Source organism: Augochlora pura, chromosome 1, assembly GCF_028453695.1.
Source record: "Augochlora pura isolate Apur16 chromosome 1, APUR_v2.2.1, whole genome shotgun sequence".
Lineage (NCBI taxonomy): Eukaryota > Metazoa > Arthropoda > Insecta > Hymenoptera > Halictidae > Augochlora > Augochlora pura.
Window position 1 is genome coordinate 4,616,210 of NC_135772.1, and position 26,392 is coordinate 4,642,601.

Sequence of the window (26,392 nt, forward strand, 5' to 3'; positions counted from 1 at the left end):
TACCTAACATTTGTATATTAACACTAGGATGGTTCTAGTTAAATTTTTGCTGACATACGATCTTCCATTATGGGGTTATATGTATAGTATTAACAGCTAAATGGTATATTAAAAATGAAAAAAGAATTAAAATAGGAAGAAATCATCGTAGGACGATGAAATTTTTTTAAAATTAAAGTTTGGAGTCTCTACTATAAGATACTGTTTCTCGATTTTATATTCGATGCATTTTTACTGCTGTAACCCTTTAAATGTAAAGTCATGTAAAACAAACAGCCATACATAAAACTTTGTCAAGTTTGACGAAATTCACAAACTATGAAAAATTTTTTCCGGCGATTTGATTTACGGTAGAATAAAGTGCAATCCTTCCCCTTTAATTTAAAAAAAGATAAACGTAGCTGTGATTTTTGTTCACAAAGTTACAGTACTTTAAAGTCACCTCTAATTTTTGTCATTTTATGGAGTACTGATAATCATCCCCCAACAATTTCCTCAAGATACTCAGGTTACGCCAATGTCTAGAAAATGTTCAAAAATATTGCATTAACCTTCTCAGAGCTTTTTTTATTAAAATATTATTTATTTTCCACGAATATACCAATTAATTGTTTTCAACACCCACCCGTTCAGAAGACCCACACATGAGACCAACAAGGATTACTTCAAAGTGCTATAACTTCGCGAAAAAAAATCGCATTGGCATCGCTCTTTTTTTAAATTAAAGAGGAAGACTCGAACTTTATTCCCTCGTAAACGGCATTCCCGAAAAAAATTTGACAGAGTCCAGGCATTTTTTCAAAGTTGGCAATTTTCGCTGCTATAAACAGGGTCTCCCATTTAAGGGGTTGCAGCGATGAAGATGCGGTCAACGTTAAAATTAATAAAAATTATCTTATATAAAAATTGCCTAATTCTTATTAAAGGTATATCTATGCTGCAATTATTTTTTAAACAATTTTAATCAAAATTATTTCGTGTATAAGTCTCTAAAAATCCTTCGATGAAACGACTCGGTCGTTTTAATCGCGAGTTGGGAAACCATGGCGCCGTCGCCGGTTTATAAACGCGAAACATGGGACTTACCGTAAGAATAAGATGAGTCAGGATATGGAATACCACGTAGGCGACCAGAATCCAGTCGACCCATTCCGGGAGTTTGGCCTTGTTCAGTCGGACCGCGAAGAAAATTGTGATTACTGCGAAAGGAATTTCAACGTAGCGGTTAGCCCATTGTCCCATGGAACGGTGGCTGGAGCGAACCAAAGGAAAAAGAGTACGAAAGCGAGAGAGAGAGAGAGAGAGAGAGAGAGAGAGAGAGAAGAGAGAGAGGAAGAAAGGACGAGAGAGAAATCGTTGAAAACGGAAGGGAAAAAAAGGAATGATACGAAACTTACTGCCGCAAATCTGCGCCGCATTCCCAACGAACCAGTGCGCCCAATTGAAAAGCGGTCGCCTCGGTGTTCCGGGATGGGGTCTCATGGCCGCCATAAACGGCTGAACGAACGCCAGGATCGTCGTCGCGAGGCCCAGGGACGCGTGGATTCTCTCCGAGCTCCATTCGCCCAGCTCGACGAAGATGATCACGAACGCCGCGATCGTCATCGACCATGTCAGGATCATGAAGAATCGATGCCACTTGAAACAGAAACCACCATTCAGCTCTCTATACCCGTGCCACAGGTGAGGACGGGTGGCTAACAGCTACACCTATCCCGTTGTTTCGACGGGGTCAAATATAGCAATCGCTGCACCCAAATAAAACTCGACGCCTTTTAGAGCCATGGAAAGGGTTGTTTTTAGACTGAGACTGGGTTCGCCAGACGGAAAAATTATATTTCATAGGCTTGTTGTAGACTATGATAGTCCAATAAATTCTAATAATAATTTTGATATGAAACTTAATAGATAATATAGTAATATTTAATAATTTTCTATTAATTACTTAGACTCTTAGGCACGACGCGCTATAATGGCTTTCGAGGATCTTTCGTGCTTTACTCAGTTGTATTATTAGCTATTAAAGTAAACGATTATCTATATTGTAGTACTATATATAGCTATACCAAAAATAAATATAGTAAGAAAAGTAATAATCTAGTTAATAAAAAATTTCATTCGCACAAAATTTAGCCTGAGAGGTTAATAGTAAATTATTTTTAAAATCTTTGTTACAGAGGAAAGGGTTAAAATATACGAATCGAACCTGACTCTACAAAGAGACACGCGAAATTATAGTATACGATTTCTCGCCACGATTTTATCGCGTTCCCGGCAAGAGCACTACGTAATGTACCGGGTGAGAACGACAGAAGGGTTGTAAAATGAGTCCACAGATAAAGCACGTACTTCTAATTGCTCCAAAAATTGATACCGTCGTTAGCAGTCTACTAGATTCATGGATATATAATATGGTAATTGGTGAATTTCAATTCGGCAGAGAATAAACGAAGTGCGAATTCGGGGCAAACGTAGAGGAGGGGGGAGCTTTGACGAGAGGATCGAGCTGGAAAAGACGTCGCCTAGCTCGCTATAAAGGGGGGAGGCATTAACAGAAATTGCGGGCACCGAAACCATCGGGCTCTCTCTCTCTCTCTCTCTCTTCGTGGGTAGACAGTAAAAGATCGTAAAGGTGCTTCGAACGCGATTACAGCATAAGTGTCCCCCGAGTATCAAAGATAAGCTTGATGTTATCCTTGGACATCAGCCAAGCTTAAGTGTTCCTCGGGCACGCTTGTGCTCTCGAGTTGCTCGCGGTGTCTGGTCGAACGACGCGAAGTAAAATAACAGCTTCCAATCACTAGCAAATGATAATTATACCAATAATATTATAATAATTGTAATAGAAATAATATTAAATAATAATTACGATATGATAGATACAAAATATAGTATATGCTCTTTAGTTGCTCACGGTGTCAAGTTGAACGTTGCAAAGTGAAATGGCAGCTTTCAGTCACCAGCAAATGATAATTGTAACAATAATAATATTATAATAATTATAATAGAAATAATATTAAATATTAATTACGATATTATAGATACAAGTATATAGTATATGTTCTTGAGTTCCTCGCGATATCGAATCGAACGCCGCGAAGTAAAATGGCAGCTTCCAATCACAAGCAAATAATAACAGTAATAATAATAATACTACAATACTAATAACAATATAATATATAAAATATACAGTATATGCTCTCGAGTTCCTCGCGTTGTTAAATTAAACGTCACGCTGCAGCAACGTCGCGAGCAAATAATAATTATAATAATAATGTTATAGTAATAATAATACTACCATGCTAACAACAATATAATATATACAGTATATATAATTGTAATAGTAATAATTTAATTATATCGGGCAAATGATAATCCTCGGGGGCGAGAGGGGAGAGAGAAATTAAAATGAAAGGACAGTAATTATTAATGGGGTGGACTCCGTCGGATAAACAGCGGTCCGCCATTGTACCGAAATTAGCCAATTAAAATCTGATTATATACGAGAAGCGATGATTATTTCGTTCGGATGCGTTTAAATTGGCAACGACGGCCATTTCCGATCGGAGGAGGAGAAAACGATCAGACATTATATCGACGGAGATGGTATTTTGTTGGCTCGAGAGTACTTCGCGAGCGGGGCCTCGGACATTCGCCGACTGCGATTGACCATTCGAGATGAAATATCAGCTACGATCCGTTGAACATTAATTAATGCCGAGCTGATGGAATAAATTTCATAGGACTTCCCTTATCTGCTCGTTAATAATATTCTCTGTGAATCTATTATAATATTGCAGTTTTCTTAATTTCTTTGATCTCTGTGGCATGAATATTAATGCGGTGAACTAGATATATTTAAACTTTAATAATGTTTTACGTTTATTAGTTTAATATCGAGGCTTTCAACTTGCTATTTTTCTGTCACGCGTGTTAATTTATTTAGCAGGTTTCCGAATATATCTAGACGTTGATAAAGCTTTAATTTTTCACTAGTTTAATGTCGCGTCTCCGCTTTTTAATTTCATATTTTTCCGTCACACACGTGGTTAATTCGTTCACCACCGTTTCCATACTCCGCCGTGTGCTAAAACGCTGTTAAAACTCCGAGCAAACACATGCTCGTTATTTTAACGAAGCGATACAAATTGGTGGCGGCGTCCGAAAGAGTTTTCGCGACTCGGAAAATCGCGATTCTTCGATAACCCTTCCGCGAGCAGCAGCAGCAGCAGCAGCACCTTATATACCAGCTCGCGAATGCTTCCGAGTAGGAAAAGGGTGCCTACTACATGTGCCCCTATTCAGGATGGAGAGCGCAATGCAGCAGGTGCCATTCAACGATTACCGCCTCAAAATAGCATTTGAGACCCATGAAACGAAACCCGAGCAGAGCAGAGCAGAGAACCGAAGCCGACTCTCTCTCTCTCTCTCTCTCTCGGTTCGGTACATATTGAACTTGATCCCCGGCGTAATTATCAGGCCGGGCTTCTGTACGTCGTTCCTGCGATTAACCCTTGATCCGGAGGAATCACGGACAGGCGCTGCCAGCCAGCGATCGACCCGATATACCGTCGAATAGACGGCGTTCGTCGACGCGCGCCGCGGCGCCGTCGTCGTCGTCCGCACGGTTTCTTCGAGATCCCCCTACGGATCCCAGGAAAAATTGGCTACTTACGGCGAACCAATGGTCCTTTCCGCACAACTGCGAGCTGACCCAGGTCTGTCGGTAGTATCTGGCTAGCAGGATGCCGATCGAAGCGGTGCCGATCCAGGAGGCGATCATCAGAGCGCCGTGCACGCGTATCAGCACGTTGCTGACGGCCGTGTAGCCGCCCACGTCCGATAACAATTTCGCGCCGCCGGTCGCCTCGTACGTCGTGTCGTGGAAACCGACTCCGTTACCTGGAACAGGTATCATACGCGAGTCAGCCATTTTTCCCATGATTTTTCCAACCCCAAAACGTTCCCACTTTGACCTTGCTACGATTATTTTTGCATCCCTATCTTCGATGATGCTGGAACTCTATGAATTAGAATTTATTTTCATGGTAACCGCGATTAAAAGATTTAATTAATTATATTAGTTTATCAGATTTTTAGTGATTATTTTATCACTCAGAATTAGTGTGAGTTAGTCCAAATTAGTTTAGAAGAGGTCTAGTTAGTTCGAAAGAATTTACAAGAGTTTCAAGTAGTTTAAGTCGGTTTGAATTAGTCTAAAGTAAATTAAAATTAGTCTGAGGCACTCTAAAGTCATTTCAAATCAGTCTAAGTCAATTTGAACTAGTTTAGAAACAATATAAATAGGTATAAATTAGTCTAAAGTCAATTCCAATTAGTTTAAATCAGTCTGAGTTAGTCTAAAGTCAATTCTAATTAGTTTAAGTCAGTTTGAACCATTCTAAAGTTAATTTAAATTAGTCTAAGTCAATCTGAGCGACTGTAAAGTCAATTTAAATTAATCTAAATCAATCTGAGTCAGTCTAAAGTCAATTAAAATCAATCTAAATTCGTCTAAATCACTATAGATCAGTCTAAGTCAATCTAAATCGTTCCAAATTACTCGAAATCCCTCTAAAACAATTCGTACCAATCTGAAATCTCAAATATTCAACTAAATTCATGTGATAAAAATGCAAGCAATGCCGGAGCAACGTCTCAGGTGTTCGCAGAGCTGAAAAAGATTATAATTCACGGCTGTAAAGAATAACGAATATGACAGAAAAGCAATTACACACTTTTTAGGCTCTTGCCGGCGGCGATCAGAAGGTTGTACGGCGTGTTGACGAGGTCGTATTCCCGGCCTTGGACGACCGTCGTTTTCTCTCTCCAAAATTTACAAGAGATCACGTCATCCTTGATGGAGCTCGACTCCAGTTGAACGGCGCCTTCCTGCTGCAGGGGGGAAATCGGACAAAATAGAGCAAGGTCGCGCGTGTGCCGGTGCGTCGTGTTGTTGTTTCTTTAGAAAACCCGCGCCGATCGTTCCCATGGAAGGATTTGATCGGTAACAATGTTACGCGCCAGCGAAAGTCGCGAAGCCATCACCGCAAGGAATCATTCAATCGGGGATATCGTATTAAGTTCACCGGGCTCGCATGCTTCGCGTCATGTTGCTCTCAATATCAAGGCAAGAAGCCTTCTCCCTTCCCTTTCTATACGCCGCGGCTAAAATATACGCCGCTCTTGTTACCGCTCTTTAATCCGCGGCGATCTTAACCCTTTTGTTCTTGCGAACAAAGTCTCGATGCAATACAATTTTTATATTTAATACTCGTATTCCCTCGGTTACATCAGCTGCTCGATTTTTATATTTAATACTACAATTTTTCATATTTTTAATGAAACAGAATTTCTGCTATTTTTATTAACCGCGCAAGCTTTTATATTATTAATGACCAGAATTTCTGCTATTTTCATCAACCGCGAGCTTTCATATTTTTAATAACCACGGTTTCTGCTATTTTCATTAACTAGAATTTTTACATTTTTAATGGCCACAATTTATGCTGCTTTCTATGGCTTTTGGTTTTTGAATTTTTATTGGCTGGCGGAGTTTCGTTTATTCCGCGATACCTCCCATGAAAATTCTGCAACGTAAAGCCTCTGTGCAGTAGGCAATTACGTTCCTGGTAATTGAACAGTCGATATCTGTTGCCTGACGAAATTTTCGCCAGCTTCTGCGAGTCTTTAGTTATGAAAACAATTCGATAGAATTTCAGAATATATTAAAATAGAATTTCAGCATATATTAAAATAGATTTCCAAAATATATTAAAACAAATTTTCAGAATAAAAGTATCACCAAAATTAAATATGTCATCTCGACTTGTGCAACGAAAAAAACTGCAAGAAAATAATTTACTGTTTAAATCATAGGTGTCTGCAGCGTTTAGAATTTTTTTCACGTGTCGAGAAACAAATTAGCTAGTCTAAATTTTGCAAATCGGATCAGCGCACTTAGCGCCAGCAGCGGGCAACGTTGACACGTATCAAATTATCGTTTGTTCGCCGCGAGCCTGACGATTCTCGGGTAGAACGCGCGGAGAGCCTTCTACATTGTAATTCTGTGTACACAAAGTTCAGAAGTGCACACAAAATTAAGACTACACTACTGGAAAGAGGATTCTGCAGACGCGACGGCGTTTAACACGAAATTTCGTTTAACCCCTTGCAGTATAGCTAGCTTGATCACCGCTTAGTCGTCTTTAATAATTTCCTTGATTAATATTTCTTTGATATTTAATTTATTTCCATTCGCAGATTTTGATGACAGAGGATTTTGTGGAATTTTATTTAATTTTATTTAGATTTATTTAGATTTTATTTCGATTTAATAGAAATTATTGGCAACCATATTTATCTAATCATCCACGAAATTATTTGACAAGAGTTTGACTCACTATTATAGTGCAAAAAGGGTTAAGGAAGTATTCTGCCACGAAAATTTAATACTTTAACCATTTTTATGAACTTTTTTTCGACTAGTTCATATCCTTCTTTGTAATTAATTTCCTTACTGGTATCTACAACAATATTAAATAATTACTGCTACCAAATAATTGATAGACAAGACATTGTTCCCATAGAATAATTCCTTAATTATTTTAACGAATTCAAGCATGCCGAGGAAACATTTTCAAGATTGCTTCGAGAAGGGCAGAGTAAAAGAAACCAATTTCTTTTGCCGGCCGCAAGAGAATGCGCCCATTAATATTCATCGGCGAGCCGTGCTATCGAATAAAATCTCGCTAATGTATATCTTGTCGTTGCCTTAGCCATTTCTGGTCGGCGTGGACACCGTCGACGGCTGTTGGAAGATTTCAGAAAACAAAGTCAAACGAGCACTGCGAATCTTGCAATTTTCCAAGAAAAATCGCGCTGAATATCTCAAATATTATAATATAATAGTTTATTATATAAGCTTATTATATAATAGCTATTATATTATATATAATAGCGTTTCGGGAAACTCCAGGCAACATTAACCCTTTGCACTCGAGTGGTTACTCCGAGGCACCAATAAAATTATTACAGTACGATCCAAAATAATGTTTATATTACGAAAAATTAGATTTCAAAAATTATTAAAAATATAACTGTTGTTGCCTGAGTTACAATATTCAGTTTCATGTGCATGTAACACGTTTTGTCATATAAAATGGGAATGTTATATGTCAGAAAAGTTATTTGAAAATTACAGTTAAAACGGCTTCGAGTGCAAAGGGTTAAAGCGGTCGAATCGTCGATCGATAGTTTCTATCGGCGTCGAAACCGACGGTCCGTTGTTTTGACGGATCGTTATACGCTATCGGCGTAAACGTAACCAGGCTAACAATGTTGCGAGCGCTGCAAGTATAATACTCTTGTGTGTGCGTGTGTGTATGTGGTGTTACGAACCATGGGCTGCCGCATATTCTGCTTGCCGGAGTTCCAAGACATGTGTAATGCAATTTCGCCGCCTTCGTTCGCGCACTCGACCACGCTGTCGTCGCCCTGCGTCAGACAGAAAGGATTAAATAATCAGGTGGCACTCTTGTTATGGAAATCACGGGCGTTGCCGGCGCCGCCGTCGCGCGTTAGAGAAACGCTCTCTAATCCCATAAATTCAATTAGCAGGATATCGTTGCAAAATCGCTCCTCGCGAAGTCGACCGCGCGTTTCGGAGCAAAGCGTCACGGTGGCGCGAACAGGTGCCATCCGATCAGGTGTAATAATTAGCGTCGAACCGTAACCTGACAGCGAACTATGATAGTTCTTTGATATTTGAAAAAAATCTCTCATTTCTGACGGCTGTGTCGACGTAATCGCGATACCGGATATCTTTATTCGGAATATTGATCTCTCGACGGTCGACAAAATTTTAGTTTATTCACTGATGAAAAAGATCGACGAAAATGATTTCATACAACGAGAATAAGAATTTTATCTAAATAACATTCCATTCGATTTGAATTCATTCGGATGATGCGGAAAGATTCTTCGGTGTCTGTCGATTTATTTCTGCTACATTACTTTTAAAATCAAGAATTATTCTATTAAATATAATTCGACTAAAATGCTCCGAATAATTTAATTTCATTGAGTAATTCGAAATAATTGAATCAGTGCTCAACCCTGGCAGATCTTCGATGCTTATTTTTGCATTGAAGAATGTATTATAAAATAAGGAAGTTCAGAGAACTTTCTCAAAAATATAAAAAATATATAATAATTGAATATATATTAATACTGTACAATATTTCATTATAGAATATATTAATTAAATATATATTAATACTGTACATATTTCATTATAGAATATATTAATACTATACATATTTAATTATAATATATATTGATCTGAAACAAACCAAAAATTTGAACAATAATTTCCATGCGATATACTGAATTCTAAAATTGATTACAGAACGTCGACTCGAGTAAATTTGGATTTCTTCAAAGCAAGGAATTACGGATGATCGAAAGGGTATAATTACCATTTTGCTGTCGTCGGACAAACCAACGGCGACGTATTTGCTGTTGTCGCGTGCTTGGAGCTCGAAGAGATATCTCTCGCCGCGAACGAGCACCGAGACCATCGCCAAGCAATTCTTGGTGGCGACGCATTCTGCCGGGCTGCCAAAACAGTTCTTCGTGCTGCCGCATCCGGTGTACATCGAGTCCTCCACTTCCTTCGTCTGAAATGCAAAACGAACATCCAGATTATATACTCTGTCCGTATCACGGACGGAATATTTTCCAACCGATCATCCCTTATCTCTACGATCTTGCCAATTTTTCATTTACTGCACGGACTGTACCGAAGCCAATCACTGTAAGTGCAGTTTTCTTTGCGCACGAAATGGTGGAAATGCACTTTTATTCGGGGATCTATGAGTTAACCCTTTTCACTCGAATGGCGACTCTAAGGCACCATTAAAATTATTTTATTACGTGCTAAAATAATTTTTACAACAATAAAGTTTAGATTGAAAAAATTGTTGAACAGTGAAACTATTGCTACGAGTCGCAAGAATCAATTTTGTACCCATTAAAAATACGCTTTATTGCATAGAATAGAAAATGATTTCACATTTACACTTAAAATTTCCTCGAGTGCAAAGGGTTAATATAAATCGATTCAGAATTTTTCTTAAGTACTAAATTAAATTCTACTAAATTCCTTAGTAGCTAAATTAAATTATTTAAAAGCAATTTTTAAAATCCTATAAATACAGTTTTATAATATTTCAATATTTGCTTCTATGATATTATTAATAATATCTTTACTATCGACGATCTAATGTTATTTAAAATTCTATCTAAATTTTAATACCAGTCTAATCAAATTATTCAGAGAGAATAGCTTCTTTTAAAAGAATTTCTACACATTCTCTTTTTATTATTATTATTCTAGTTGAATTTGGCTCTGCTATCCTGCAATAAAAACGATGCGTCTCTTTATTAGTGCAACTTTTATTTTTCACAATTAATTTGTAATAGGAAGACATTTATTCTGATTTTCGAGTCATATTTACCTGAAGTAATTATATTGTGATTATATAAAGATAATTTAATAATGATACAGTAGATAATTTATAATAATATTATAGTAAATAATTTAATAATCCTATAACAGATAATTTAATAATAATATATTAGGTAAATAACTCCTAAATATATCTTTACTATATGAACAATAGTAAAGAAATTATTAATCCACCAATTACAATCACGATAATTATTTTCATCAAGGTAAAGTAAATTATTTTTACTAATAAACAACGAGAGTTATCAAGAAGATCACCAATCACCAGCCTCTAATAAAATAGCACCGGGTTTATGAAATAGAAGGGTGCGGAAGTAAAAATCATCGGGACGCGCGAATGACTCTGTATCGTCTCGCGATGACGCGGCAACGACGACACTGCCCTGGGTGAACGTTTCACCTGTGCATACGGTACACAGGTACACGCAGCAGGTGTACCGGATCGACGTGCGCGATGAATGAAAAGATACGGGTCGACGTCTTTTTTTGCGTATATCGTCCTCATTAACCGGTCCACTTTCGAAACAAGATCAGCGTGAGAAAAGGCGGCTCTCTCTCTCTCTCACTCTCTCTCTCTCTCTCTCCCTCTCTCTCTCTTTCTCTCACTTGGAAACTTTATTGAGGAGTTTCCAGAGTAGGTCTGAACTACTCCATTAAACTGCTCGCCTCTTATACATACATACATACAGATAGAGAGAGAGAGAGAGAGAGAGAGAGAGAGAGAGAGGGTGGTGCAACGAACGCGTACAGATCGCGGATTTCGTCGGCGCCCCCCTCCCCCGGAAATATCTTGATATTTTGGATGAGAATAAATCTTTCCTCGCCGAAACTTTTCCAGCGAGCGCTGATTTATGTCCGACAATAAATGTAACACGGTGAATGATGATGTACACCGGTCTGCCAACTCTTTCCATTAAGACGGATCGACTGCCAAATTGATTCCCGGGAATTTATTCGGCCGGCCCCCGAAGGCCCCCGCCTTTTCCCGCCGCAGCGTGGCGACTATAGTGATCGCCGGGTTTATGGACTCGGTTGAGGCGAGAAAGGTGGAAAGACGCCACTGCGTTGACGAATTTTTTAATAACTATTTGCTGGAGGGCTTTTCAACCCTTTAACTACTTTCGTATATTTTATTTGATTTAACTAGACTATATTCTATTAATTCCTGTTATTATATTAATATATGTTATTGCGTTAATCGATATTATTATTGTTTATTGTTACTTATTATTGCTTATTATTGCTTATCATTTCTTATTATTGAATTAGGTAATTTTTTGAATTTTGGATAAAAATATTCTCTCTTCGAACAATGTTCTATTAATCTTCGAATTAAAATTATAATTAATCTAGCTCTATTAGAATATTTTTAAACAACTTAATATTCACTATACATTCCAGTAGAATATACTGTATCTTCTTCCTGTCGCTCGCCAACCATAACTTTCTATTCAAAGTCTGTCGATACGAACTTTCCCTAATAGAATTCAACTTATCCGTTCAATCTAATACGATTCCCATCTGGTATTCTTAGAGAGCCTAACAAACGGAGCATTAAAAGCTATGAATACGCTGTTTGCAATGAAATACGCGTAGAAGAATACAGCAAAATAATAAGATCGAATTTATTCCAATTTAATTCCATTTTTCTTTCAATATATTCTCACATAATTTGTCGCTTCCTTTTCTTAAATTATTTAAAAACAGCCACGAGACGATTTAATCTGTGGTGGTGGGTTCAACCCTTGTCGACTCAATTCTATATTATATTGTATTATATGCAAGTGGTTTCCTCTTTTAATAATTAATAAGACAGCTAGTAAAAGGGGGGGAGTGGACAAAAAGATGCCTTCTCGCTACACTTATATTAATTAACTGACTTATGCCTATAGGATTATAGTTAAATAATATTAAAATCAAGGTGTATTAATCTCTTGCACTCGCAGTTATTTTAGTTGCAAATCTAACGTGGTATTTAACACCTCAGTCACTTGTTTTACAATTAACAATTCCTTATTACCTAGCAAACTATTAAGTGACGTCACCTATCTCTTAATAACTGCATTATTATTCAATTAAAAATTACGAAAGCATAATTTTTGTCATCAGTATTATATCCACAGATCTGTTAGAGTGTCACGCACCCCCATACACAGCCATCCCCGTATAAAATCCTCCATAAATATATCAAATAAATTAAAATGAATCAAATTAATTAAAATGAATTAAATAAATCAGAATCAATTAAATAAATCAAAATAAATTAAATAAACAGCTCCCCTCCATGCCTTGACATTTATCAATCCAAACACCATACCTAAACACTGACAATTAATATCATTCATGTCTCTATCCACAGGGTGATTAATCACGAGACGATGAAGAGCCAGAGGATGCTCCTCGACTCATAGCCTCGACAGGAAGAGACCAGCACGATGACCAACCTTCAACTTAGACACACTTCGCGAAACAGAGTAATTACAGTAACATCGCCTGTTACTACTCGTTTCCCCCCGTGTTGTCCACGTCCCCACGGTTTTACGCTTTTTATTTACATTCGAGGCGCGGTGGTAGGGCAGAGCGGCGTGTCGTTTTCTATGGGCTCGGGTAATTGCGCCCGTAATTGCCGGCCGTTGTTGCGCAAAGATGCGCGAGGTTTTTCTATTAATTATGCCGAGTGACTGGGAAAACAACGTCGGCCGCCCGTTCACGAGAAAATCGCCGCGAGATTCAATCTGTTAACCCTTTGCACTTGAGCGGTGACTTCGAGGCTCCGCTGAAATTGTTATAGTACGTTGCAAAATAATTTTTCAAATGATATAGTTTGTACCTAATTTGTTTTTATTTATTTTTTGATAATTATTAAATCGAAAGTAGCAAATTACTTCTTATTCGAATGAATTTATATTTATATATAATAGTAATAATATTATTGTATTACACAATTGTATATTAAGAGTCTAATAAAATAATTTATAACAATTATCCTCTTGCATTGATCTTAAAAATAACCTTTATGTTATAATTGTTCCTGCGTTAAAATATTCGGCTAAATTCCCAATCGTCTCGGACAAACACCTGCTCGGTATTAATCGAAAGTGAAACAGTGCGTATGATTCCACTCATGAATAAAACATCATTAAAACGACTGCTCCTTAAAGAGCACCTAGCAGCTATTAGACAGCATACATCTGTAATCAACGTCGAGGCAAAAGTGTTCGCGCCTCGTTCTCGCAAAAATCGTAGCAAAACCGAACGACTCGCGGCGCCGTTAGCCATAAATTCGCCGCGTAAAAATTGGCCCCGACGACGTGTCCCACGCCATAAACAATCGAAGCGGCGAACGTGTGAAGCAATACAGCAGAAAATATTGTTGCCGGCATCGATTTGCATTCTGAATTAAACATGACCGCGGCTCTTGCGCATTATGCTCGTAATTGAGACCGTTAAAACCGAGATTTCTCGGGGCCCGCGACAGAAGGAAGAAGGAGGGGGGACGAGAGAACGAGGAAGAGAGGGGTGGAGGGTAAATTCCCGGAATGGTTTTTCGCGTAATTGTTGCCGGCGTTCCATCAACGGAAATAGATGGTGAAATTGGATACCGGAGGAGGGGGTGCTGGTTCATTTACGAGTCGAAAGTATGCTCGCGTTTTAACGAATGCCGCCGGCCGTAGCCCGATGTATTATGCATGTATTACCCGCGCCTGCACGCGATGCAGTTATCTATGTAGAAACGCATCGTTCCGGCCGCCACGCTAAACACACTCTCGACTTTATGGTTTATATACTTTCGCCGTTCACTTTCGTATCAGTTGATACACCCCGACTACTACGGCCGTGATTTTCCCGGCCGCGTTCAGGCGTCATCGGCACCCTCCGCGGCGCGGCTCCAGCCTACAGAGATTTTATCCTACCTCGAGCACAATGCCGTCCCGGTTTCACGTTCCTCCCACGATATTTTGTAATCGCCAACGCCGCGGATCGCTCACGGCCTATGCTGCTAACTTGCGCCTCGCAGATATTGAGGATTTCGTTGCAACACAGAGCAGTATATCAAGAGGACGCATTGCAATTTGGACTTCAGGTAGCTTAAATTGAAGCTGAAAGTGTCTACTTTACGATACCGTAAGCTACATTATCGTCAAACGGCCTGGGAATTTTTTATGATTTTTTGAATCAAACTATCGGGGGTATGAGGCCGTCTGGGGCTCATTTTTGGACCTTGGGTCGAGTTTTCAATGACTTTCCCGTGGAGGAATTTGGACTTCAGGTAGCTTAAATTGAAGCTGAAAGTGTCTACTTTACGATACCGTGAGCTACATTGCCGTAAAACGGCCTGGGATTTTTTTATGATTTTTTGAATCAAACTATCGGGGTTATTAAGCCGTCTGGAGCCCATTTTTGGACTTTTGGGCGAGTTTTCAATGACTTTCCCGTGGAGCAATTTGGACTTCAGGTAGCTTAAATTGAAGCTGAAAGTGTCTACTTTACGATACCGTAAGGCTTGCCATGTAATCGGCAGTTGGGGCGTAATGGTCGAGAAATACTTACCTCGTAATCGACCGTCGGGCTGAAATAGGGCGGCGTGGTTGTTCTGAGCGTGCTGGCCGGTGTCGAGGAGGTCAGAACGTCGATGGATCTTTTGTTAACGTTAACTCTAGGAGACTCAACGTCCACCCAGTACGTAGTGTAGTCCTGGGCGAAAGTTGACCTGCGGAAATCGAAAGAAACGGTCATGGAATCTTCGTCTGACCAGTGAAAGGAGAGCCGTGTCGAGCACGCCTAATTGACTTCACCTATCCGCGCAAATATACATTTCTACAAATCGAATTAATCGAAATAAAAATAAAAATGGAGAATATAAAATAGAAATGCTATATGTTAGAGTTAGTTCGTTCACAGAATAGCTCCCCAGCAGTGTCATACTTATAGTTACCATAAACCATGCGATCATCGCCGTAAGATTTCAGCGGCGGGTCTTATGGCGTTCAAAGGGGAATAGTGTGATGCCTCGATTCAACAAAACTGCGATACATCCATCGCGCCGGTTCGACGAACGCGTTTAGGTATCGTGGCCGGCAAGATTACGCGCTCGAACCGCAATCGTTCAATTACTCCGCGAAATATATCGCGACAGGGAACATCTATCATTGCCTTCGCGGTAATAGAACTCCCGTGGCCGCGCGAGAGAACAAACGGAGGAGGAGGAGGAGGAGGCGAAAAAATCACGGCCGACGGAAGGAAAAAGAACGACGAGAGAGAGCAACACGTCGATTCGTATTCCACATCTCTTCGGGATAAGCCGATAAATTACGGCCTTCCGGGTCAACCTGACGTAACCCATTACCGTCCAAGCGTGGGAACAAAAGATAACAATGTTGAGAACGTTGAAGCTTCATGGGGGTCGAGGGCAGGTTTTAGGATGGGTTACGAGGGTGCGTTTATGCTCGCGCCTCGTCGAGAGCCGCGATTGCCACGAGTTGGACGATTTATTTACGATGGAACTTCGTTGTTAATTATTATTATTATTAACAGTAGATTTTATGTATTTATCAGAGAAATTAGTTAATGGAAAGAAAAATTATTCCAAAAATTTATTTCTTATTATTCTCTTATTATATTCAAGCGACTTTTAATTTTATTATCACGTAGCTTGTTTTACCAAAGAATATTAGCCTCCTTATCAAATATCGTCCGCCTTTCAGCAATAGTGATAAAATGAGGAAGTTCTCGTTTCAGAGGTTTTCTTTGAGCCACGTTCCGCGAAACAATCGATCCCCTCTTCCGCCCATGAAAGTCTACAGACTTTGAAGTCTGTAACAAAGTTTCGAACGGCTCGCAGTTTTCCTGATTCCACACTTTGCCTATTGACGATGGGAGTTCGTGACGGAAACTTTCCCGGGGAATCTGTGTTACCTCGTAAAAAATGATTCATAGGTTTCACGGTACGTTGAATCAACCAAAATGGTGTCGCGCATGCTGCGCTGATATGATAATGTTATCATATCTTATAATCGACGGTAAAATATCGATGTAAATCAATTTAATAAACATGATAAATACGTATTTATCATTGGCTTCAATTGATTTACAACGATATTTTTTCGTCTATTAAAAGATATGATAACATTATTATATCAGCGCAGCATGCGCGACACCATTTTGATTCATTCAACGTACCGTGAAACCTACGAATCATTTTTTACATATGATAAATATGTATTTATCATTGGCTTAAATTGATTTACAACGATATTTTTCCGTCTATTATAAGATAACAATATTTTCTAGTTATTTTAATTATTTTACCGTATTGGATTTAATATTTTATTTATTTATTATTTATTTAGGATAATTTTAGAATGTCTAATAACGATAGAAACTTGGTAAGCAGGCGTGGCTTCTTTGCTCTCGATTTTAGGGCACCTAATGTAGTATAAAGCAAGCTATAACCTCGATAAATGCTTAGTAAAAATATCTTTAGAGCCTAGGACGACGATATTTAATATAAAAAAAAAATTAGAACAGTGTCCTAGGCTATCAAAATATCTAATAACAATAGAAACTTGGTAAATGGGCGTGGCTTCCTTGCCCTGAATTTTAAAAAATCCAATACAAAGCCAATACTTCTCTCACATCTGATACAATCGCTTCGTAAAAATCCATAATCGATAAAGAATGTTTTACAGAGTGTGAGAATGTTTAAAAAAGATAGAAGTCGGATTAAATTAAGAGAAAGTAGCCATGATATTTAAATGCCCGATGCTGGAACCGCTCGGTGATACATTTAGTAAAAAATCTTCGGGCCGAGTGTACGGAAACTTTATCCATGACTTCATAGCGCGAACAGGCAGCATTTAGCGCGAGAACGAAGAAATAAATTGCACAACGGGTCGTTCTAATTGATATAAATTTTACGGCCGACCGGTCGACGGAATATACGTACAGCAGTTTCTCGGAGCGGTCTCTGCAACTGGAAGACCTTTAGATCCAAACAGGTCGTGAACAGTCTGATACGGATTATGAGGAAATTTAATGTGAAAGTACCGGGCCGGGGCACTTGATTTTCGTGACTCGATTCTCGACCCCGCTTCCGCGTGCCTATCATTTATTCCCTTTACACGCCCAACAACCGTGTCGTCACGGCGCATTTAGCCGCATCGCGCGCGGCTGGAATCAAAGTAAACATATTTCTCTTAAATTCCGTTCGCTGACGGCGATTCGCCGCGGAAACTCGCCGCGTTTGGAAGCAAACGAACATTCGGTTCTCCTACGGAAACGGGGTCTTCCTGCCACGGATTGGAGCCTACACTCGAATGCTATACCTGTGCTATACCTAAATTTCGAGTTCAGGATACTGGAAATATTTGTTCAAAGTGCCATATAAAAATAGGGAATTAATAGGTGATTTATTTCTGAATAAATAACTCCGAGCAATGGGAATAAAATAATAGAAGCTAGCCCGACGGTTGCCAGCATTGTTTAACAAGTTCCCAGGACATTGTTGCTCCTGCGCAGACGTTCGATACTCACTTGAAGACAATGGTTCCCTCGTAATCCGCCGGTGCCTCCCAATCGAACTCGAGATTATGCTTCTTGGTGGTGTTCGTGTGAGTCACCGCGTTCTATACGGACACACAGAGGGGAGAAAGAATTTTATTTCACCGACGGCAAGAACACTGCGCGTAGAACGCGCGTCCTTCGACAAAACCAGCGACACGCGTGAGTCACTCGGCAGCCTTGAGATCATTCGCCGCGATCCGAACGATTTTATCGTGGACACGCGTTTGCACGAATTATCTAGGATCGGCATCGAACGAGGGCAGCGACGCCGTTTCTCGATATCGCGCTCGTGCCAATTAGAGGATCCACCGCGCGGAGACTTCGATGCCCGCACAAGCGACGCGAGCGGACGCTTCCAAAGGTACAGTGACTTCGAAAAGTCTTCTCGTATTTTACTTGGTTATTAAACTGGCGGATAAAATCGTAGATTTTGTTTTATGAGTTGACAGTGTATACAATATACTTTAACACTGTATAGAATATACTTTCGTTATGCGAAATGGCACTACTATAAGCCAGAAAGATTATTTTAAAAAAATATAAGTTGAAAAATATTATATGCACGAAATATATTTAATAATTTTTTTGGCTATAGTATTTCCATTTTAAGAGACAGTGTAAACGTAAAATGGAATTACTGTAAGCCAGAAAAATGATTAAATGTATTTTAAGAAAATATAAATTTAAAAATATTATATTTAGAAAATAGACTTAATAATTTTTCTGGCTATAGTATTTCAATTTTAGGTGACAATGTAAACGTAAAATGGAAATACTAAAAAACAGAAAAATTATTTTAGATTTATGATTAGCAGGCCAAAGGGTTAAAAGAAATATTGATTAATGCAACGACAAGCTCCCATGGCATTAAATAAACATTGTCGCTAATACCTGGACTATCATTCTCTCACGAAGGCATCCCCGGCAGGTGACCAAGTAGTACAATGAGTCGCGAAAGCGAGATTTCTCGTGACCCCATAAGCAACGCGCGAAAAATGCTGTCCCCGATTATCCGGGCACGTGATCCTCTAACTGACCCGAGTAATCAATTCTCCTAGCACGTTCTATACTAAGATCTCTCTCCCTCTCTCTCTCTCTCACCTTTACACCATTGGTGCACTCGATGGTCCTCGCGAATTCAGGCAGATTGGTGAACTCGCCGACAAGTTCGCCGGTTGCGGTGTCTCTCGCTAGGATCATGAAGCCCTCGTAAGCTAGTCCTTGCGGGCTGCCAAGAATTAAGCGGACCCTGCCCTGTCCCGCAGCCGGCAGCACCTGATAAGGAGCAGGATAAGCGTCCTGCCTCGAACTTCCCGGATGACGGGGGAGAAGGTCCTTGCACGCACTTTGCGGCGCGCCGTTCGGCAACGCCAGTATGGCCGTCGCGATGCTCAACAGGATCAGAACTAACCCTTTCGCGTCTGCAACAGAAAACGTTCTGATTAGCGTACAATTATCATTTATCTACAGCGAAGAATATATTTTTATAAAATGAAGATTATATGTTCTGGTCATCGCGTTGTGCACAGTTAAAATTCAATTAATACAGGAATTATAATTGCAGAGTAATTCGACTACGTTGTTGATTTAATTATACTGTGACTTAATTACGTTGCTATTCGATTACGTTGTAATTTGGTTATATTGTAATTCAATTGTATTATAATTCGGCTGTAGTATAATTAGATTATTTTATAACTAAGTTATATTAAGATTAAATTATTTTATCATTCAGTTATATTGAAATTAAATTACGTCCTTATTTAACTATATTAAAATTAAATTACGTCCTTATTTAATTATATTAAAATTAAATTACGTCCTCGTTTAATCACATTAAAATTAAGTTACGTTCTCATTTAATCAGATTAAAATTAAATTACGCTCTGATTCAATTATATTATAATTATACTACGTTCTAAATCAATTACATCTGAATTAAATCGCACTCCAATCGAGTTAAAATTGCTGATTAAAAGCAACTAAATTAATAGGTAACAAGAGGTTGAAAAAGCCATCAGCATTCATAAAAAAATCGAATAGATTTATAATAATCCATTTAGCCAAGAAGAATGATAATTGCAAAATCCTGTCCCCGTTATTGATAAATCATTTAAAGCATACAATATACTAATCGAACGTCTTCTCTGCCAAGGCTGGTCTCTCGAGAAAAAAAACCAGTCCGTCCTTACGCGAGTCTGACAAACGTAAACCGATCCCCTGTTTCAGCGGCCTAGAGCGAGGAATAATTGCGAGCAGGATGGACACAAGGATGCTGCTCCAATTCCAGGAACACATCTACATGTAGAACAGCGGCCGTGCCGCGTTTTATGGCCGCGAAGAATTCGTCGGGAACGCGCGGGTTTCGCGCGGCTGGTTTTTCTGGTGCGTCACCGGCGCGAATCCGTTCAACGGAGAATCATCCTGTGTATGCTGTTTAGTCATCGCGTCGAATTCACTGTCGCGCCGGAGCGCCGTTGCCCGCGGTTTTTCCTCGTCCCGTGCGCCGCGTCGTTATCCTCAATTTCCGAGATTTGCATCGCGAGACAAGTGTCGTTCAACCCGTGATAACAGAAGGCGAATATCGGGTGGCGAAGAATTTTTTCTCGATACGGAAATTATTTTATATTAAAGCGAATTCTTCGAGCTTCAATTATAGTAGTCGAATGTGACGAAATGGTAATTGTTAATGTTGTTAATTTATTTTTAAGTAGCTTATTTAGGTGCTGGAAGTTTTCTGCGAAGCAGTCGTCGAGATTTTTTGATTTTCTAGTGTGATTCGGAGTTTCTGTTCAAAGTGCGATGGGTCTATCTTAAAGAGCGTTTTTCGAGCTTTAATTTAAGCTCTTGTAAGTTAAGATATTCTGATGGGAATCGTTTTGAATCTCTATTTTAATATCGAGCCATTTTGCTTCGAATAAGCCATCGGAATTTTGCGATTTTTCGATGTCTATTTAAAAATTCTAGTCGACTAAAGTGAAGCTATTATTTGGATAACAATATTTTATTTATAATATATAGTATCTTGTCTATAATATATAGTACCTTATCTATAATATCTGTATTAATTAATAGCCTAGAAATAAATATATAATAAATAAATCTAGAAATTCCTCGAGCTTTATTTTATCAATTTTCTACTATCCAAGTAATAGCAATAAAACCATAGAAAATCCTCGATCAAACCTCTCCCTAGCTCACCCAATTCCATCCCTAATCAATGGAAACTAAAAAGAAATTCGCCTAACAATTTTAACTTCGAATCATCGAACTTCTACCACGCTGTAACCTAGTCCACCCGCTAAAATCAGCTAATGAAAATTCCCAAAACGATTCGCAGTAACGAATGGTTCCCCATAGTAAACAGGATCGTTTCAAAAACGCATTATGATCAATGGGGCGAAGCGAAGCGTCTCGCGGAAAGTTTCAGCGTCCAGCGTTGGGTTCTCGTTGACCCAGAATCTGGAAACTAGTCGAACAACTGGTTCTCTATCTGTTCAATCGCGATCTGAAACGCGATGACCGATCGGTACGAAACGACGGCACCGTGCAATTTACGATGATTCAACGGGAGGGGGGGAGGAGGGGCCGTCTGGCCGCAAGAAGTTGAATGACTTAGGAATTAACGTCCGCGGAGCGCGTAGCCCACGCATGAAAGACTCTGACTTTCACCTATTGAGCTCCGCCGGACGACCCACGGGAGATTTCCTTTGCTCGCGCATTCCTAAACGATATCGAAACACCCCGTTCTATTCTTATGTAACCGTGCCGAACGCGACCCTGGAGGCTCGCTTCGGTCGCGCGATAAATTCTTCGGCGCTGCGTTAATGGAAACACGAGCGTAGCGCACTGTTAGCCAGCGATTTTTAGTCAACACTGGAAAATTAATTTTTATAATTAGAGGATCAAGCAAAGAGCAGAGAAAAATTAATAAAATTGCAGTTTTAGGAGACATTTTTAATTCTATAATTATATATAATTATAATATATATTATTTTATATTTCTTTTATATTTAATTTGGTCTCCTTCATTTTTCTGAGAAGATACACTTAGAAGCGCATCTAATAATTACGTGCGTCGTCAAAAATATTTATTAAAACACAAATTAATACGTTGTATAATATAAAATATATTTTAGACTGCAGTAATAATATTTTACTACAATATTACTTATTTAAATTAGCTCATAAATAAAAATATAATATAGATAAATACAGCCACGTGGGTCTCGTCACCCCTCGCAACTTAATTAACACCAATAATCCCCATTTTATCATTCCCTAAATTATTTCGCCAAGTAAAATCGCCAACAATAGGGTTGCGTGACAGCAAAGAGTTCAGTAATTTAATTTAATTTAATTTAATTTAATAACTGATTCCAAGTGGCTTTGCGACAGTCGAGGTGCCATAAATATCTTCCAAATTCATTAATAAATAACTTCTGTATAAATTTAGATAAATTATAGAATAAATTAATACTATGAACATATGCCAAAAATCAATGCTTCCTATTCGCCTATTCCTTCTAATCGATATTCAAGCTATCATAATCAAGCGATCGATACCGCAGCTGTCGATCGTTAAACGCCAGCAAATCGGCGGAGAAACAATCCGCGAGTCGCGTATAAAAATAATCAGGCACCGTGCATCCGAGCGCATCGTGATGTCACGCCGGGAGAATGCGCGCGTGCTGCGCGGAGACCGATGTATCGCCGCGGAAAACGCACGCGATTGTTGCAAAACGCGGACGATCTTCAATTTCGCGGCTAAATCGACGCCGACTGTTCCCCCGACGTCTTAGAACAATACATTTTTGTTAGCCGTCGAGAGGCATCAGCATTCGAACCTTGGGTACATCGTGGCATTAGGCTCCTCGGTCAGGCAGGAACTGATGAACGTCCGTCGCCTAATTAAGGTCCCCGGTTAATCGTTTCGTTGCGTCGCCGGGATGTTGCAAAACTTGTTGAAATTGGCTGGTTAAACGTTCGCGCAAACTCCGTTTAATCTACGCTCCTTTCTCGGAATATCATCAAATTGATCGCGGAGAAGGTCTTCTAAAGAGATCGATAAATATGGCTGGTATTAAATATAAATTGTGCATTATCTAATAAAATGCTTGTTTAAATGATTATTCGAATAGGGAACTACTTGTTTGGAAATTTAAGTACCAGCCGAATTTTATTATTTATATATAGACAGAAGTAGATGGTTTAAAAAATTCATTTCTTCTTTGTAAATACAATATTAATTGTTATACAACTTCCCAATTAAATAAACAATTTAATTATCTCTGCAAAGAGAAATATTTTCCTCGCAAAGAGTTCTAAATTCTCCATTTATTCTCCACACTATAATATAATATTTATTAATATATTCTTGATAATTGAATAAATCCTAGAAAACCAAATGACAGAAAACCAAAGAAAACTAATAAATAAGTATAAAGAATAACTGTCTTAAATTAGGTTCGCAGTGCAGAGAATGCGATGGCCTGGTCACGGGAATAGGTGAAAGAGTTAGAGAATCGCAGGATAGGCGCGTGCACGTGTCACAATGGCGTTCGAACGGGGGACATTGTTCTCTAGTCGTAATGGAGGGACCGGCGTCGTGTGTATGCCCATCGAAATCCATTCATTAAAACCGGCATTTGAATGACAGATGAAAAGTTAAGGGGCCACGGTAATCACGGTTCGCCGGTTATTATCATGTATTATTACGGCATTGTTCGAAGGAACGAGCACAAGGCTTCCCGCATAGTGTTTCGCGCGGCTCACGCATCGATCTATGAATCGCGGTTGCATCTCGGTGCAACAGATATTGTATATGTATATCCTCTGCAGCTCGGGTTAATCGGCGAACTTGCATCCCTGACACGACACCTGCACAAATTTTCTAATTTCGAGGAAACGGTACTTTTGCGACGGCTAATAATCGACGACGGCGAAGCCTCTGTCAACCACTTGTTAACCATACTTCGATGACTATGACACGTGGTGGAGGCTTTTAATAATAACTCGTTAGGCACGAAAGCTGTTTCGTTCTTTTTTGACTGAGTAAAATTTTTAATTTGTCATTGTGAGTATTTAAATAATATTTGGATAGACGTAGGTATCTAATAAATATTATTAGTAATATAATAGATATTATTATATTGCAATAATATTATATTGATCAGTATATTATATTGATATTATTACATTGATCACTATGTCACAGTGACACTATTTTAATTAATATTATTATTAGTCGTGCACAACAAATATTAATAGCCTTTTTGTATTGGTTGCACTTTTAACACTTTCTCAAACGCTGACGATTATAATAATTTAAAAATTATTCTGACACGTGATAAAAGAATATTTTAGTGGTGCTTCAGAGTCACAGCTGGCGTGCAAAGGGTTAGATACGAGGGGATTACTTTATCGCCCGTGCGGGTGGCCATGAATTATCTATTTTGAAATGTTAACCAAAGCGTAGTTGTAGCACCGGTCGAGCTGTTCTACAGGTGACAAGGTAATTTGACCATCGTAGGACCGGTTACAGGCGGAAGTGACGAAAATAAAGCCGTGCTGAAAGTCGCACAGTTAGCTCGTCTGCCAGTTTAAGACTACAATCGCGCGCCCACGCATGAATTATGCATGCCAGGGGATCGTGTATGAGTCAGCCGTAGTACAAATTACGCGTAGCCTGTGCTAATAAAATAGCGCGGCTATTTGTCTATCACCTAGTTTTCATTAGAGCTCGCTAATAAAAGGAATAGAAATCATCGAAGACGTCAATTAATTTTTTCGAAATTAATTTAGAAATATAGAGCATAGTTCGATTGATTTTTCAATTATTTTCCGACTTCCTTGATCACTCATCTTCGTTTATTCTTAATTAATTTTTAAACAGGACCGCGATAAGAATATTTTTTAGGGAAATTAACCCTTCAAGGCATTACTAAAATTCTGAGGCTCTGAAATTATGTTTATACCGACAAAGTTTATGTTTAGAAAATTGTTGAAAGTGAAACTGTTGGCATGAGTCACGAGAACCAATGTCATATGCAGAAAAATGCACTCTGCCACGTAAAATACTTGAAGCCTGAAAAATTATCTTAGGTTTAATGGCTTCGTGTGCAAAGGCTTCAAAATAGTGAAGACTCTCTCACTGATTTTTCACTTATTTCCCCTGACTTGCCTCATCATTTATTTTCGTCGACATTTCAACAGTACGAATATTTCTTGGGAAACTAAAAATATCGTCTGTCGGATCATTTATTCGTCGCGTTCCCCCTCGCTATCTTTTCTATGTTTCCCCAACGAAATTCACGCATCGATCGCGGATCGATATCTAATTGGAGCTGTTCTTTGAAACGCGAATTGGAAACGACAATTGTTACCAGGTCCTCCTTCGTTTATATTCCCCATCATTTCTCTTTCAGTGAAAGATCGATTGTGCTCGAACGTTTTGCGTAGCGCGTTTCTGCAGGAACGAATTACCGAAACGCGCGTCGAACGCATCAACATTTTATCCAAAAACCCTGCTGTTGAAATCGGAGATTGTTGCTGAGTGCCCTCGCGTTTATTTTTGCAAAGCTTTCTAAAAGCTTCGTTGCGAGCCTGGACAAAGAAATAAAAATAAAAAGCAGAGAACAAAAATATATATTATAATACATCGAATAATTCGTGGAATAAAGAGAAATGTTTTCTTGTCAATTGGGACTCAAATATCATTTTATTTTATTTGTTTTAAAATAAGAAAAATAATTTGACAATTAACGCGAGGGTTTAACACAGGGTTTACTAAAATCCCTGCATAGTTAAAGCAATTTAATTAATTAAAGGGATAGTAGAAAGATAATGTTTATCTTAGGCGTGGTATTAGAATTCTTTGCTATTTCTACGACGTTCTAGTTAAATTCAGTTCGTTCAAATATAGTGCAATAAAAATTCAGTTTAATAATGCCAGTCACCGCGTCAATTTCCTAAGCGCTATTTGCAGAAACTATTGTCCGCCGCGTTCGTCCGTAGCCGGAATAAATGACACCTGTGTACCGGGAAAGCCGGCGTTCAACGAAAGTCCTAGATTTGCATCAAACGTTCCACATATCCAGACACGTTTCTCGATATACAGCCGGGGTCGAGCACCTCGTGTTTGGCGAACATGTCGCCATAGTAACTCTGCTGTCCTAGAAATTCCTCTGCGAGCATTATAGGCCGGCGGTAGCCTCGTTGATTCTTACCGCTCGCATCGCGGCCGGCTTACGCGACCGCCGGCAAGAATCATTTAAAAAACTATAGAGTTTCGCGAGA

The 26,392-nt window shown here is 39.0% G+C and overlaps 1 protein-coding gene across 1 annotated transcript in view; it reads right to left on the minus strand.

Annotated features, from left to right (window-relative positions):
* Window positions 1-26,392, minus strand: part of LOC144468865 (putative ferric-chelate reductase 1 homolog) — a 36,340-nt gene that overhangs the window by 4,184 nt on the left and 5,764 nt on the right. Inside the window, exons 2-10 of the mRNA XM_078178642.1 lie at window positions 19,196-19,515; window positions 18,065-18,156; window positions 15,083-15,242; window positions 9,480-9,680; window positions 8,401-8,496; window positions 5,739-5,895; window positions 4,676-4,902; window positions 1,398-1,638; window positions 1,087-1,199 (exon numbers count right to left, since the gene is read on the minus strand). Coding sequence (XP_078034768.1) covers window positions 1,087-1,199; window positions 1,398-1,638; window positions 4,676-4,902; window positions 5,739-5,895; window positions 8,401-8,496; window positions 9,480-9,680; window positions 15,083-15,242; window positions 18,065-18,156; window positions 19,196-19,515 — 1,607 coding nt within the window. The remainder of the gene's footprint in view (window positions 1-1,086; window positions 1,200-1,397; window positions 1,639-4,675; window positions 4,903-5,738; window positions 5,896-8,400; window positions 8,497-9,479; window positions 9,681-15,082; window positions 15,243-18,064; window positions 18,157-19,195; window positions 19,516-26,392) is intronic.